We start from the raw sequence: 16,719 nt of genomic DNA, 5'->3' as shown, positions 1-16,719 counted from the left end.
TTAAGTAACCCTTTTAGAATATTATTTACATTAGTGTTGCATCACATTTATTTGAAGTTCAGTTTGTTAAATGTTTGTATTTAGAGTGAAAGATTAATTAGTTTAATGTCAAAATAGCTGAAATTGGCTAACTGACATTTAAGTTATTTAAGTTGGCAAAGCAAACTTTGTGGTTTTGAAACAAAATATAATTTGGTGCTACTTAAAAAGCATGTGAGTTAGATATAGTTGTTTTTATCTGACTCTGAAGGAAATTTTTAACATGTATTTTAATCACATTTCTATGAATAGGAGTGGCTCTATCTGCAGTAGGAATACTTATTTATATATTTTATAGATAGCTTTGAACAGTTTGTGTAGAGTGTGATTTCTCAACTTATACAAGTAAAGACTCAGCTTTGCCTTGTTATTTTGCTTTGGATTTTTAAAAATATTTTTGAACCCTACTTCTGGATTTATTAAATACCAATTTTAATTTTTTTGTGATTTTTTCTTGTTTTTAAATTAATTACTTGGGGACTATCTTTTTCTAGTCTACAAGAGACAGACAGCATGGATGCAGAAAGTGGATTTGAGGAAGATACATCTGAAGTGGGAGCAAATGTTATTAAGTTTGTTTCAAGGTTTGTGGACAAAGTATGTACAGAAAGTGGTGTTACAGAAGAACATATCAAGTCATTGCATCAGATGATACCAGGTCTGTATACTTTTCCTAATTCACTTTTTCATTTGGGCATACACAGTTATTAATCAGATCAGTAAAATGATACAATTTCTTTGTATGTGTATCTTTTCACTACATGTAATGTCAAAGCACTAGCTTATGAAAACATGGTAATGCCCTCTGTTGTAGCTAAAACTAAATTTCCCAAAGTGTTGCAACCAAAATGAAAAATTTTGAACTCAAATTTTTATGAATAAGTTATGGAATTTTTGTATCTTTAGTGTATTCTATTTTTGTTTCCTATAAATTGTAAATTTCATAAAATTTTAAAGAGATGAAAAAGAGCTTATTAGCCAATTAAGGATGTCCTTTCCAGCTCTCAGCTATAACCACCCCTGACTACCCATGAATTCATTCAATCTTTTCTGAATTGAGTTAAATGTTCTGTGTCCACCACTCTTGAAGGTAGCTCATTTCAAAAGCCAACATCCCTGTTTGAAAAGTAATACTGCCTAAACTGCAGACAACTCCCATGCTCCCAAAGTCCTATTGATTTCACTGTTAATCATAAGAAAGTTTGATGGATCTATATTATCAATATTTTAATAATCTTAATCACTTTAATCAAATATCCTCTGAACCTTCTCTGTAGAAGAAACAAGCTTAGGGAATTTTAGTCTCTCTTTATGGGACAATTTAACCATCCAGGGTATTATTCCAGTGACTCTTCTCTGAATCTACTTCAAAAATTCAGTGTTATTTTTGAGGAAGAGAACCCATAACTGTACTCTAATGGTATTCTAAATGAGGCCTTACAAATGATCTATACAGTGAAACAATAATATCCCTTGCATTATATTCAGTGTTTCTGTAGTTGTTACCCAAATCCCTTTTAGTGCTATTCCTAGGTACAGTATGCTGTTTAGATGATTTAAGTTATTTTTCAGTCAAAACACCAAGATGTATTTCCATTGAAGTCATAACAACAATTTGAATTGTGAAAACCTACATACGTCATCCCACAATATGTATTTGGATAGTTAAGCATTATATACCATGTATTGGTCCAATGCATCAAATGATCTAAATCTCCCTGTAAGTTTGCAGCATGTTTGATACAGTTAGCCACCACAAAAATTGTAATGTCATCTGCAAACTTCAAACTTTATCATTCCAGAGTCAATATTATTAGTATAAATTATGAACAGCAGAGGACCCAGTATTAGATATGCAAGGCACACTGCTTCTAACTGTGATCCAGTAAGATCTAACCCCATTTATTGCTACTTTCCAGCCAATTTTCTCTCCAATTTAATAACACTTCCTCCATACCTACATATTTAGGTTTTGTAAAAATATTTTGTGAGACACTTAATCAAAGCTTTATGAAATCAAGTATTTCCTTCATCAACTCTTGCAGTTAGAAGATTTATAAACAAGACTTTCCCTTAGTGAATCCATGCTAACTCTTTGATGTTATATCATACTTCTTTAAGTGACTACAATGCATCTTTAATCACACTCTTCAAAACCTTTCCAATTACTGATATAAGACTAACTGGCCTATAATTGCCTGGACAACATCTTTTAGATCCGTTAAATTTTAGTTAGAGGTTTACAGGTAAAATCTTCAAATTTCTTTAAAACTCTAGAATAAACGTTGTCTGGTCCAGGACATTTATCAATTTTTAAGTTTTCCAACTTTTTGCTCAGAATTTAAGAACTTAAAATATCTTTTTTTTTATCAGTGCTTTCCTCATACATTTAAGTGTTCTGGTTAAGGCATAATACTTGTATCTTCCTTTGTAAATACTGAAGAGAAAATATAATTTAATAAGTTTACCAACTCATAATCATCTGAGATCAGCTCTCCACTATCATTATTAAGAGGCCCAATTCCCATCCTAATATTTTGCTTGCCCTTCACATACCTAAAGAATTTCTTATTGTTTGATTTAAATCTCCTAGTCGACCCTTTTTCATATACAGTTTTTACCCTTTTAACTTACATTTTTGTGAGCTCCCTTGATTTCGTGTAGTCTTCCAAGTTCTTATTATTTCCAGTAAATTTAAATTTTGTTAATTTATTTTGTGTATCTCTGATATGATATCTTAAATCTTTACTAAACCATGCTGGCTTTTTCCACTTCATTGCCCTATGTGAACATTGTGAAAACAAGCTTTTCCAAATAAAACCCTCTATTTTCTATATTCTTTGTATTCTCTAATTTTGTTTCTTGAGTAGAAATGCCACTGTGTGTGTACCATGGTAATAAAATTAAAATAATTATATTTGATATATTACTATAAATATATAATTATCATGAAATTAAAAACTAAATGGAATATTAAAGTAATCTAAAACTGACACCAAAATTGAAAATTGCTTAATTCTATACATTACTTTGTCTTGATAAATGCAGTATTAATATGAAAGCATAAAATTACTGGAATCTGTACCACTAATGATTGCATTGGTTGTGCATCTGGTAATTTATATGTGAATTTGTATGTTACTTGAAATGAATGATGACAGTTTCTACAATATGCATTTTTAAAAATAATAATGTGACATTTATAATATACTTCTTGTTACAAATGGGATATGATTTGCATTACTTTGAAATATATATAAATATGAAAAATAAATGAAAACATGTTTACTGTCTCTGTCAAAAAGTGCTCCAGTTATCTCTTGATGATATACAATAAAAGCATTGATAAAAGAAAATATGTAATATTTTTGTGCAAACATGTTGTGCCTTATTTTGCTTTTGTACAGATATGTCATGCTCTATCTTTATCCATTTTACTTTTTTACAACTACTTATTACAATTTACATTTGTTATTCAATCAAAAAGTTTGAGCAGACATAAAAGTGTTATATACTTATGTTATAATTGCATTGAATAGCTTTCACACCCTATGAAGCAGTATGTTTCCTGTATTTTTGTGACCAAGTTAAATATTTAATAATAATGAGTAAGATGTAACTAGCAGTTTGAAGTTTTGTAATGTTTTAATAAATGAGTTTTTGATTCTATTTCTAACTGAACACAAAAAAACATACTTTATATACTATCTTTATTTCAACAGGTGTTGTTGCAATGCAGATAGAAACTCTTGAAGCTGTTTACAGAGAAAGTAAACGATTACCTCCTATAATGAAGGTCAGTATAAATCTGAAAGCAAATTAGTACAAATAAAAACTTCTTAGTATTTTAATAGGGTATTGAACTTCTGTAATGTAAGTGAAATTCTCCATTATTAAGAACTTGTGATCAAAAGTAAGGTCCCTATATAGATAAGAACTGAATAGTAACGTATAGGTTTCATTAGCAAAGAGACCAGAAGAACATAATGTAAGCTAAAACTTTAGTTTCAGAGAAAAGTAACTGAATTATAATTTGGCAAAACTATCTACTTTCTGTGAAGATTCGGTATTAATAAATGAGTTGAAAATTAGGATTTTTCTGAAATTCTTTCAAAATGACATTAAAAAAATAAGGGAATTTTCGGTTTCTTATTTTTATATTTACTAATGAGTTTTGATAAATTCCTGACATGTCTTTATTCTGTTTGATTCCTCTAGCCATTTAATGAATTCACAAGTCTTTTGTTTTTAAAACCTTGTGGTAATATTTATGTCTATTCTCATATTGATATGCACTAATGCTGTCATTCTTTTAATTTAGATTAAGGTCTTGAATTCCACTTTACATGAATAGGAACAAAGTTCTTATTTTGACCAATTGAGAACTGTAGTTCTGATGTAATAACAATAATAATAAAAGTGTGGTATTCCATCTGAAGGTTCCAAATGTGCAGATTGAATCAAACTGTTGCTAGTTTTTTTTTATATTTCCTCCTTCAGTTTTCTCCATAATCTGTATTAAACACAGAACACTTGAAGCTGGTGATGCACAAAATATTTCATAACATTACAAATAACTGTCTTGCTCTTCATCATAACATCTTGATAATTTATTTTTGATAGCCCAAGATACTTTTCCCAAGTCTTCTACAAGGAGAAGAGCTTGTTATGGAAGGACTTCGGGTGTACCTTATTCCTGATGGACGAGAAGATGGTACAGGAGGTGTAATGGGTGGACCATCTTTACTGCCCTCTGAAGGAGCAATTTTCCTTACAAATTATCGTATAATTTTCAAAGGAACTCCATGTGATCCTTTTGGTAGGTTAATAGCCAAAATATTCTTGTCAGTTAAGAACATTCACAATAAATAACATTTTGAGATTAAATTTGTTACAAATACCTCAAACACATTTTACAGATTGAAATAAAACACATTAGATATAATGAGTGAATTTTGTATTTTGGAAGCTAATTCTGCTAATCATTATTTAATATTATTGGAACTTGTGAGCATTTCTTTGGGGTCAAGGGCACAGAATGCATACTTCAATAATAAATTTCACAATTTCTGAAAATATAATTATTTTTTATAATTTAGAAAGTATTTTTCTTAAATATAATCATAAATTGATAAAACTCTTTAAAATTTATTTAAATTACAAATTTGAGAACCTTGTATTGGTGGGCAAATGGGTTGGACAGTTATCAGTAACTGATAAACCTTAGGCTGATGTTTAGCCATAGATACAATGGCTAAAAATTATTAAGTAGTGAATATTCTTGTTTTTCTACATAAGTGTAAGGTGAATAACTATTAGGTAAGCAGTAATTATATGATATGTGAGAAAATTACTAAAGGTAGTTCTCTTGGTGAAGAACAAAGAATTATACTGTAAAATTTCAAAAGTGACAAATCTAGAATTTTTTTTGTAGTTTATTTTGACAGTTTTTATTAATAATAATCCTTTTGTATTATGTTTTTTGTCTTTTTTTTAATTAAAAGAAATATATGAGAAGACATAAGGTAAAGATTTTTTTACAGTTAGTGATTATGGTAAGATAGGAGTTCTGCAATGTCAAACTATTCTGACAGTAGAATAACGTTTTTATTTGTGTATAATAGTAAATTTATTATCACTTATACAAAACATACAAGAATAATAATTCTAAGCTACTTGAGAACAAACTAGTTGGAAAAATGTCTTTGCAACTTTTTACCATTGTTTTGAAAATAAGCCACTGTTTGATTATTCTAAATTCTTGTCATTTGTAACAAACTTGAACTTAAAATTTATTGCCCTAGCTAACTGTATTTGATACCTTAGTGTGTATAGTTTGTTCAATGTTAGTTTCTAAAATTTCTAGGTACTTAAGGAAAATAAGATATTTTAAAATTTAGTTGTCTTATTCTTTGTTAATTTAAATCACTTTCTGAAAACAACTTTATTTCAAATGACATTGTGATTTTAGTTTTTTGTTGTTTAGGGTGGCACAAATGAACAAGAATGGAAGTTTAATTAGATTATAATTATTATTATTAGAAGCATTTCTGATGTTTTAAGTATTTTGGTATTTTACAAGTAACATACACCAAACATAATCTCTGTGAAACAATACAAGTAATTATGTAAAATAAGTAAAACAAAGTAATGCTTGAGATTTGTAGTCCTTTTGTCAACAGTGTGGGAAACCTATAACAAATATTTAAAAAAATTAGGTTTCCTTGTACATTTGGTACATTAAAATAACTGCTAGTTTTCATTTAATATCTGGAATGTTTTCAGTACTTGTTGCAGGAAATGTATTGAAGAACTTAGACATAGTAATTTGACTTGAGAACATTGCTATATAATAATGTATCGTGTAACAGATTAATAGCAAATGAAAAAACCCACAGTGAACAGAACAAATGAACTTGATATTAAAGAAGTTAGTTTTGACATATTTGTGCAAATAAAACATGAGACTGAAGGGGATGTAAGAATCTGTCAAACTAGTTTTCCAATTTTAAATCTTATGCTAGTTTGCTTTGTTCCATTTACTAGTTTTTAAACTTTGGAACTTCGAACTATAAGTCAGAGACCTCAAAATGTGGATGTGAAACAAATTTATTACTCATTTTTTGTGGGTCAAAATTTGTATTTAGATGGGAATATAAAAAAAAAAAAAACTTTAAATAATTGCTTTTAAATTAGTTGTTTTTTTGTTGAGGTCATATGTAGAAGCTTTTATGAAAATCAAGCAGTGTTAAAAACAGTCACTTGCCCTTTTCTTATAGCATCTGAACAAGTAATTGTTCGTTGTTTCCCAGTGGCTACTTTGACCAAAGAGAAAAGGGTAAATGTTCAGTGTCTTGCTCATGTGGACCAGATTCTTCAAGAAGGTTTACAGCTTCGTTCTAATACATTCCAGGTACGAGTATATCTTTAGTTTATCTCCTCATTTCTGTTTGAAAGTTCAAACTGTTTTGGTGGCAGTTAGCATTATCATCATATATTATGAAAGATAATTAGGCAGTTTTAAGTTGAACATTTTGGGATGTAAAAAATTTGATCATGTCTGTTTGAGGATACTTTTAAATTGGTTCTAATAATATTAACTACTTTAATAGTATGCAGTTTTTAGTAATTATATAAAGTATCACAATAACTACATCTATAGATAAAAAAATATAAATCAATGAAATATATAATTACAATAAAATAATTAGACTAATAAGAAGAATGTGTGAAAGAAAAATAGAGTGAAATAAGTTTGTTAGGCTGTAAGACCAATCTGTCATGCAAAATAAATATATAAATCATTGTTACCTCAGAATGCTAACATTGGTAAAAACTAATACATTTAAAGATCATGTAAACTTTAGCTGTTGGCTGCTCTTTCTTTTTCTATTTGTTGGCCTAAGTTTTGAGTTAAATCTTACATTGGTTTTTAGGATTGTAGGTCTTCAGTTTTACATATATTGTTAAATTAACCTGTTAAAGATATTGATGGAGTTACGTTAAGTACCAACCAAATTGTAACCAAAATAAGTACTCACCTGCCATCCATTTCCTTTATTATGGTAGTGAATGAAAATATATCCATGTAATATGTTTTAAACTAACATGATATGTCTGTGTGTAATCACTTCTATATGAAATACATAAAGAGGGATTCCATCAGCAATTATAAGGATTATTTTATTAAAGTAATTCATGATATTTTTAATGATAATTTTTGCAAGACTTGTATATTATTAGGAATTTTGTAATAAACAGCCATGAACACACAAGCAATTTGTTGGATAAATGGTTGAGAAAAATTTGTGTAAAAATCAAATGATAATTTTAAAATTAAATTATTGCAAAAACTATATTATACTGCATACTTATACCACTTTTCTCAGAAACTAACATCATTTTTATTTTTCATCTTTTTCTTTCAACAATATAAAATTGGTGATTTAATCATTTAACCCTATTGCAACAGGACATGGCTCAAAGGCCATGTCATCGCATTTGTTGACTAGCATTTAAAATTTTATTGAAATACTATTTTTTGAACTTATTTTTGTAAGTTTGTTATTGAATTATAGATCATAATTCAAGTTTTAATTTTATTATATTAGTTAATTTTTTAATTGGAAAATAAATATTAAAAGAACACACCTAAATATTGATTTCTGTGTTTCATTTGATATGTTCAATAGAGTATTGATTCAAATTATGTTTGTGATGTCCAAATACAAAGTCTGAACTTTTGTTTGAATTAGGAATTTAAATTATAGTATTGACAAGCTATCATATAAAAATCTCTCAGTGGGGATTTCTGTATGTGGGGAGGAGACATCCTTGGGAAGGTTCTGTTCTTTCAGTTTACTTTCTCTGGGATCTGAACATCCACCCACATGTTTGTCGTGCATGGTGACCCATGAAGGGGAGAGGAGGATTCTGGTGGTTGAGGGGTCCAAACCTAACACACCACTTTGGCCTTGAATTCATGTAGATGAGCAATTGGTTGGCCCACTTGGGCTGGGGTCAACCAAATACCAGTGTTGGATGTTCTCAACAGGTGTTGTGGACATTGTATCTGATGCTGGTGTTTGGGTATAGTGCTCACAAAACCCTGGCATTGCTGTAATGTCCTTGTCTGGCATTGTAGTGCATCCCTTCATAGGGCTCCATTGTGCATGGGGTCAGTGGGCACTGAAAAATTATTTTTTTATTATGGATCCTCCAAATAAAAGCTTAAATAAAATAGTGAAAAAACAGTCCATAGATAAATGACCACTTGAAGATTTTGAGCAGCAATCTTCAACATCTGTAACACCTTATTTTCTTATACTACATTCTCTTCCAGATAAACCTTTACTGTAGATGTGTCCCTTTTTCATTCAGAAGGGACTAGAGGTACTTGCTGGCTCTGCAAAGTCAGTAAAGAATCTTCACTCTGGTGACATATTGGTGGAAACATCCACATCTCAACACAGTGAACTTTTCTTGCATTCAAAGGTGTTTGGGGATATACCTATTGAGGGTACACCTCAAGCTACTTTGAATTCATCAGGAGGAGTTATTGTTGAGAACGATTTAAAAAAACATCTGCAAGTCAGAGATTTTTAACACATGTATTACTTTACTTTGTGAAAATGGCCATAACATCAAATAACTCAAAAACAAGACCAGAGAGGCCAACTTCACGTGTCTAATGCTGCTGTTTGAACAACCCATTAGTCATCCTGTTGAGTTATAATTATTAAAATTTTGCTACAAGTCTTTTAACTGGCCATAATATCAAATAACTTGAAACCAGAAATGGAAAGTCCAACCTCAGGTGACTAATGCTGATTTTTGAACTTACACATTAGTCATCCTGGTGAGTTATGATAAGTACAATTATGCGAATGAAAGTCCTTCAGAACTTGTGTTACTGTAGTTTTTCTCTTACTACTGTAGATCAGATGTAAAAATTGGATTTAAGGCTATTTATATTTTTAATTCAAAAATTAACCTTTGTTTTGTTTTATCTTATTTTTCTTTTATGAATTTCAATAATTTTACTTTAATTTTAGCTTTTTACTGGATGTTTGGTGCAGATAGCCTAGTTGTTTTGGGCCATAAAACACCAAACCAACCAACCAACTATAATATAAGCTAAGAACCTCCTATCTTTTCTATGTGCTGTGATATTGCTCATGTTTGTAAACACACACACACACACACACACACACAGTGGCATGCCTACCTTTTTTCATTTTTGGAAGCATTTCCTTATGTGTACATAATTCTGTCTATGTCATTTGAATAAACAATTGAAATTTTATAATGTGTCTCTAGTGGTTATCTCAGTAGTGTTTAAATATAATGATAGCAACTCTTTCTTTTGATCCAAAATTTCAAGCTTATGGGAAGGTGAGTCTTTAGTCAGCTCAAAATTTTAGACTCAAATACAGCTTAGTTACTACGTGTGATAAATTACAGTGGAATTTTGTGGTATTGATGTTGTAATTCATGAATGTTTTTTTAAATATACATATATAAAACCTAAAAAAAAATTCATTTTACATGTGTGAAATTTGATAGACTTAGCAGCCTGTGGCAAGCAGAAATTGAGTACAAAGTTCATAATTAGAAGATGAAATAATTTGCTATACTTCTTTATTTACTGTTCTGTGTTTTAAGAAAAATAACTAAAAACTTATTTGTAAATGGTAACTATGTATACACCCAAATATAGCATATTATAAATTAATTGTGGCTGTGTTTTACATTAAAGCACTACCAAGACTGGTCACTTTATAATGACCAGTTTTATATTCTTGGATACAGTAATGTAAGTGTATGTGCACTGCATCAGTGCAACTTCTTTAATGTTAGCCAGGCATGAGTGGAAGGTCAGTATGACAAAAGTAATAAATATGTATAATGTTATGAGATTTAAGCTATTTAGTCTGAACATTTCTGTTTTTGTATTTTAATCTGTAGTCAGTCTAGAATAAAAAAGCATTATTTATATTTATTTCCTAATTTTATATGGTGGTTACAAGGTCAGTCAAATTGATAGATAGCATATAGTTAGGACAGATAAAATAACAAACAGAATTTAAAGTTTTACTGAAAATAAATGTTTGAAATGTATTTAGGAGGTTTTAGAGATTATATATATGATATTTGAGATTTTTTTTGAACTTCAAACTGGCACTAGTAACTAAACAGACCTTATTTTCACAAACGAAATTTTAGTAAAAGTACTTCATTAAAAAATCTAACTTTTTATATACAGAAGACTTGCAATCTTTAAAACACATGTGTGACATTCAAGTTTTTCTGAATAAAACTTGTTATTCTCAGTGAGCTACTAGTGAAACTCTACTCTGCTGTGATAAGTAGCTTTTAAAATTAGATATTTTGATTATTGGTTTCAGTTTATAAACACATAGTAGATTTCTGATATTTAAATTAAATATACTGTGATTTGGTTATATAGTTGGTTTAAATCTGTGTTATTTTTTATTTACTTTAAGGAAAAACATTATGAACATTTTAATTGGAAGTTTCGTATTATATTAATAATCTTTTGTACCGTGAAGGGATAGATTACTGTAGATATGTAGACGGTTAGTGGATTAATTGAAATGAATGGATGGATGGACAGACAGAAAGATTTATGTATAAGTAAGTTGTTATAAATGATGTGAATGAAGAAGGTGAATACAAATAATTATTAGAGACCAAAACATTTGCTTGAAATTGTGATGTTTCATTATTTTTAGTTACTTCATCTTAAATTTCAAAAGTATAAAAAATTGTGGCTTAACATTGTGGTAGCAAGTCAAATCTACTTAGACATGTGTAGAAATAGAATGCAAATGTGTTTTTTGATTGTTTATTGATGGTGTCATGTCATTAACTATTAAATTTGCTACAACACAACATACAAACAGTGTGGGGGAGGGTACATAAACATCTTATATTTCTCAAAATGCACTAGTAACCCCAACCTAAGAATCCAATTAAAAAACAAATGGTCACCATTATTGCAACATTACATATACTCAACTGAAGTTTCTATTCCAACAGCCACCATAAGGCTGATATAAAGACTGTTTCTTGAGTTATACCCACTTCATATTTTGAACTGTGATCTTTCAAATTTAGCATGTAAAACATTTATTCAGCCAATGACCCTCAGTTAATTAATCATCTGAAACAGTGTGGAAGGATATTAAGAGCTGGGTGCTAAAAGAGACAAACAGAAAGCACCCCTACCACCACAAGTTTGGCTGCTATCTCTTTATGCAAAGCCACCCTGACCATCACAAGTTTGGCTGCTACCTCTTTATGCAAAGCCACCCTGACCATCACACAGTGTATACCATGTTATAATAATATACATATCGAGTTCTTAAAGATTGTACAAAACGTTTGGTGAGGTAATAATGAATACTGTGATAATATGTCATGTTATAAATAAATTGTCTGAGTGTTAGGATTTTTTAAATTTTTTTTATAGCATCCACCCCCACATTTTTTTAAGTTTATGACTTCATCCTGTTACAAACAATCTATTGTTCACTGTAGTGCATACATTTTATTTAGCAATATACAATATTACCATTTACTACATTTTTTTGTTTTGAGTTATCATTAATTGTTATCCTAAACTACTTGGAGATTCAAAAGTAGATTAAGAATACCAAATAAAAACAAAACAACTTTAAATTTTAGTTTGGTTTTTGTAATAGCATTTATAAATTTAAACAAGGAAAATCTCTATGTTTGGTGAAAATATTCTCTGAGTATTGTATAGTCTTGATGACTTGTTGAAAATAACAGATGGAGTTTTATATTACTAAAGAAATTTAGAAGTGGAATTTCTGAATATGTTAAGATGGGTTAATTTAGGCACAATTTTTTGTTTAATAATTACTATTGTAGTTTTTTGCAAAATTCTAAGACAAACAAACAATAATTATTAGATTTCTTTATATTTAATTCAACCTAAAGTGTAAGATATTTTTATTGTATTTCATACTAAACATATTTAGAAACTCTGCAGTTCCAAGATTTGTCCATAGTAACTAGTCAGAAATCATAAATAGTGAATTTTGTAATAGTAGATTATTTATATTGCTAAGTTTCATTTTTATGTGATATCATATACTATAATACTCCAATTCTTTAAAATAAGGCTTCTTGGCACTTCCTAAGTTTGGACATACATTGGATTTTGAATTTATTAGTAAACTCATTGTCTTATTTTGAAAAGAAATTATGTCAAATGCCTCAAGGTGAATAAAAGCTATTATTATTATTGCTGTGACATATTCAAACATTGTGTGGGTTTTTTAGGGTTATTTGATCAAACTAATGCTAGGTTCAGTTCAGATGTTGATAAAATTTCTCTTCAATGACAACCATTTAAAACAAGTTGTAGACCTAAATTTGATAACAAATTTTGAACAAAAATTTTGCTACTTTGGTATGCTTAACTTACAAATAAACATTTGTATACAAACTTCTTGCTAACTGATTAATTAGCTTCCTTGACATCACTCTCATCACAAATACTGAACTGAACCACTCATTAAATACTTCACAGTGTTCTCATTTAACCTTCACACACTGATTACTGATACTTATGCTCTCCTTTCTCCAAATTCCTTTAACTTTTCCGTATTATTCCACTTGTTGTTATCTTCGTGATTAGCAACTCCCTCTAATAACTAAATTGTAACATTGAAAGTATGCTTACAATATGCTTTTCTCTTGACTTTATATTAAATGTGTATAATGGTATATTTCAAGATTATGGTGAATTCTATTTTTTAGCTAATTAAAGTAGCATTCGATGAAGAAGTAACATCAGAGAGTATTGAAATGTTGAGGAAGTTAATACATCGTGTACATGCACCACCAACCATTTACCACCTGTTTGCTTTCAGTAGTAACTTAAGTATGCCTCAAACTCCACTCCACAAGCAGAAAGAGAAGAATGCTACTCTAAAGTAAGAAAGTCATTATCAAATAAGTATTTAAGTTTCTTTTTAATTCTTGTAAATGTTCTGCATTGCAGATCACATAAAATTAATTTTCTTACCTTTACAAATATGGAATATCTATTTGAATTAGATTAAATAAGTTGTAATTGTACATAAATTGATTTTGTATCGAAAACATCAGTGATGTTTATTTGATACATTAATGTGAATGCTAATTATTTATTCAAAATAAGTACATAATTTCTAACATTATACTGACTTTTAACATTGCTAATCTGAAGTCTGCTATTTAGGGTTTTGGCCAAGAAGACATTGTTAAGGACAGCCATGAAAGCTGGCTTTAAGTCAAAACCTTCTAGGAAACAAAAGTATGTAATCCAAGGTTTAGCAGGTATCAACACACTTCCAAGTCCAGGAAGAGGAACCAGTATAAACTTTGACATTGAAACTGGAGAAAGAAGAACTTATATGTTTGATGATGACATATCAAGTATTTTGATATTTACTGCTATTTTTATAATATTTTACAAACTCTTTCAGAAAACTTTATTTTGACAATTTTTATTCAAACAAACTTTTATATTTTCTAATCCAAGCAACAATGTTAACTTCAGTAACAAGTGTTATTGGTGGTGCTTCTTTGAAGATGGGTTTATTGCATTGCATTTCAAATGAGGGCTAAGGTCTTTTGCATTTGTTGTACCTTGGGATGATGTTTAAGGTACTGTGTTAAATAGCTCATCATGTTTGAAATAAGTGAATGGAGGTAGTATTGATTGAATATTCATTTGCCTTAAAACTCTTAGCTTTATAATTCCTCCTTAAAATTTGCAAATAATTATAAATCATTCTGTTACCAATCATTTTTAAGTCTTTGCATTTGTTACTTTTGTCTTCTCAGTGTATATTTAACTGCTACAAGGAACATTGTATACCACACACACACGTGTATTTTTTTTCTGATTTTCTAGTTCATTTCACTTATGTAATTTTTTTCTATTTCTGTTATATTTGAAATCATTTTAGTGTTTTTGAGTTTCTTGCAAATTTTAAATTATACTTCAGAACAGATGTGAATGATGGTAGTTTAACAGATAGATATGGATTATTTGGTGGATGTCTTTGTAGAAGTATTTGTTTATATGATAACTTAATGAACTGGTTAAACAGCCATTTGGAAAAGACTTTGTGATAAGCTGTAATTCTTGCTACTTAGATAATTTTTAGAAAACCAGATACTGCTGTGTTGAGAATTATAAAATTAAAGATCTTTAATACTTGTGACAAAAGCAGTGGAGTGGGATGTGTGAAAATAACTGGCAAATTTAGGAGGAATCCAGATACATGTAGGGACAAACTAAAGTAGCAGTTGATGGCTAAGGGGATCAACAGCACATAATTTTGCTGAAGCATCCATTCATTTTTATACATAAATGTTATTTTAATGATGTTTGTAAACATACTCTTATAAAAAAATTACATTACTGTTGAATTTTGAAAATGATTTGTAATAGGCCACTCTGTGTTGCATCAAGTTGTTTTTTGTTATTGTAATTAAACTTCAAGTCTTGCAGTAGTTTGGTGCAGATAGCCTAGTTGCTTTATGTCATAAAATGCCAAACCCACTTACCCTTTAGTAGCTTATATTTTATTTAAAAAAACTTTCTACCATTTCTTATGTTTTGGAAATTCCAGTGCTTGATGAAGGGGAATCAATTAGCAACAATCCACAAGTGCCAACTTCTGCAACATACGTAGACTCTAAGACTTTGGAGAAGATTACTGAACGTAGTTACTGTAAAGATTATCAAAGGTTAGGCCTAGGAACTGTCAATAGTTCTGCCACAAAGAACAAAACTGAAGCCTTCAGAGTGACTTCTGTCAATAGTAACTACTCCGTGTGTAGGAGGTACGAGTTCTTCATCAAAGATCTAGTAGATTTTAGTTTGTTGGCATTGATGGGATAGATAACAGCATGGAAAACTGTAAACAGTTTTTGAGATTTTTAGATACAGGTATCATGTGGAGAAAAGCTGAAAAAAAATTATTTGTATCAGTTTTAATTTCCTGTTTTAGTAATCATGACTATCTTAGTGATTGTTTAACATCAGAGTTAGCTTTTGATATTTGGTATGTGTATGTATATATAGTTGATTATTTTATTACCAAGAACTCAACAGTCTGAAAACTCAAGCGTTATTTACTGATTAACCCGTGTAGTGAAATATTAATATGCCATTATAAATTTCATTCAAAAGCAACTGAATTAGAAAAAAATAAATAGTATTGTTAAAATAACAAAGATAATCAAATCATGAAATAAGTTAGGCTAATGGTTAGATAAATATACAATTGTATTTTGTATATTTTCCAAATATATATTTGATCATAATTTAACTGTTTAAAGTTAAGAAAAAAAACATATATTTCAAATTCTTCCATGGTTTTTGATTGCCAGCTATCCTGCCCTTGTGGCAGTACCAGCAGCAGTGAGTGATGATAGTATTCGTAAGTTTTCTCGATGTTATAGATATTTTCGGTAAGTGAACTTTTAATTTGTTTTTCACATTTTGTTATTTAAGATTTAATTTTTAAAGACTTTTTTAGAACTGTAATGTAATTCAGAAATCTAAAGGTATTTTATAACAGATTGTATTTGGAGCTAAAAGTCATTGGTTTAAATGAATATGTGAATAAAAAATAAATCAGAATGGGATGAACTGAACAAAATGGAAGAAGCAATAGTAATAATCAAATATTAATATAACAGTTTCTTTATCAATTATTTATAAAGTACTTTCTGTTCCCTTTTTTCCAACATGTAATAAAATTTGTTTTAAATTGTTTTTATATTTACATTTTCATCACTGCTATGTTAAAAGTTGATTTTTCACAGTTTTTGTAAATAGTTTGGAGTGGGTCTTGTATTACAAAGTCTGAATGCAACTGATAAATATAGGTTTGGTAAAGCCTGTTATATTTGCATTGTTTGTAAGTGTATAGTTGCTAATATCTTTGCAATTTTTATTCCTAGCTTCAGTCAATATTACATTTATTTCAGTTGCATAAAATAAAAACATTAATTTTCATTTGGCATCACACTAATGCCTAGTTGTCATACATTTAATTTAATGGAACTAAGAAAAGAAAATGAATAATCTGAAGTCAATTGAAAGAGAGGTTGTGTCTTTTTAAC

General features: G+C 29.3%; 1 protein-coding gene across 2 annotated transcripts in view; it reads left to right on the top strand.

Annotated features, from left to right (window-relative positions):
* LOC143235006 (myotubularin-related protein 13-like) overlaps positions 1–16,719 on the top strand; it is a 123,225-nt gene that overhangs the window by 76,087 nt on the left and 30,419 nt on the right. For both annotated transcript variants that reach the window (XM_076472711.1, XM_076472710.1), the window contains exons 20-27: positions 534–697; positions 3,762–3,835; positions 4,663–4,858; positions 6,819–6,952; positions 13,354–13,529; positions 13,817–14,013; positions 15,219–15,432; positions 15,982–16,062. In XM_076472711.1, the coding sequence (XP_076328826.1) occupies positions 534–697; positions 3,762–3,835; positions 4,663–4,858; positions 6,819–6,952; positions 13,354–13,529; positions 13,817–14,013; positions 15,219–15,432; positions 15,982–16,062 (1,236 nt within the window). The remainder of the gene's footprint in view (positions 1–533; positions 698–3,761; positions 3,836–4,662; positions 4,859–6,818; positions 6,953–13,353; positions 13,530–13,816; positions 14,014–15,218; positions 15,433–15,981; positions 16,063–16,719) is intronic.

This window comes from Tachypleus tridentatus, chromosome 12 (genome assembly GCF_004210375.1).
Source record: "Tachypleus tridentatus isolate NWPU-2018 chromosome 12, ASM421037v1, whole genome shotgun sequence".
Taxonomy (NCBI): Eukaryota; Metazoa; Arthropoda; class Merostomata; order Xiphosura; family Limulidae; genus Tachypleus; species Tachypleus tridentatus.
The sequence above is the reverse complement of the archived record's forward strand: the minus strand, read 5'-3'. Positions and strand labels throughout refer to the sequence as shown.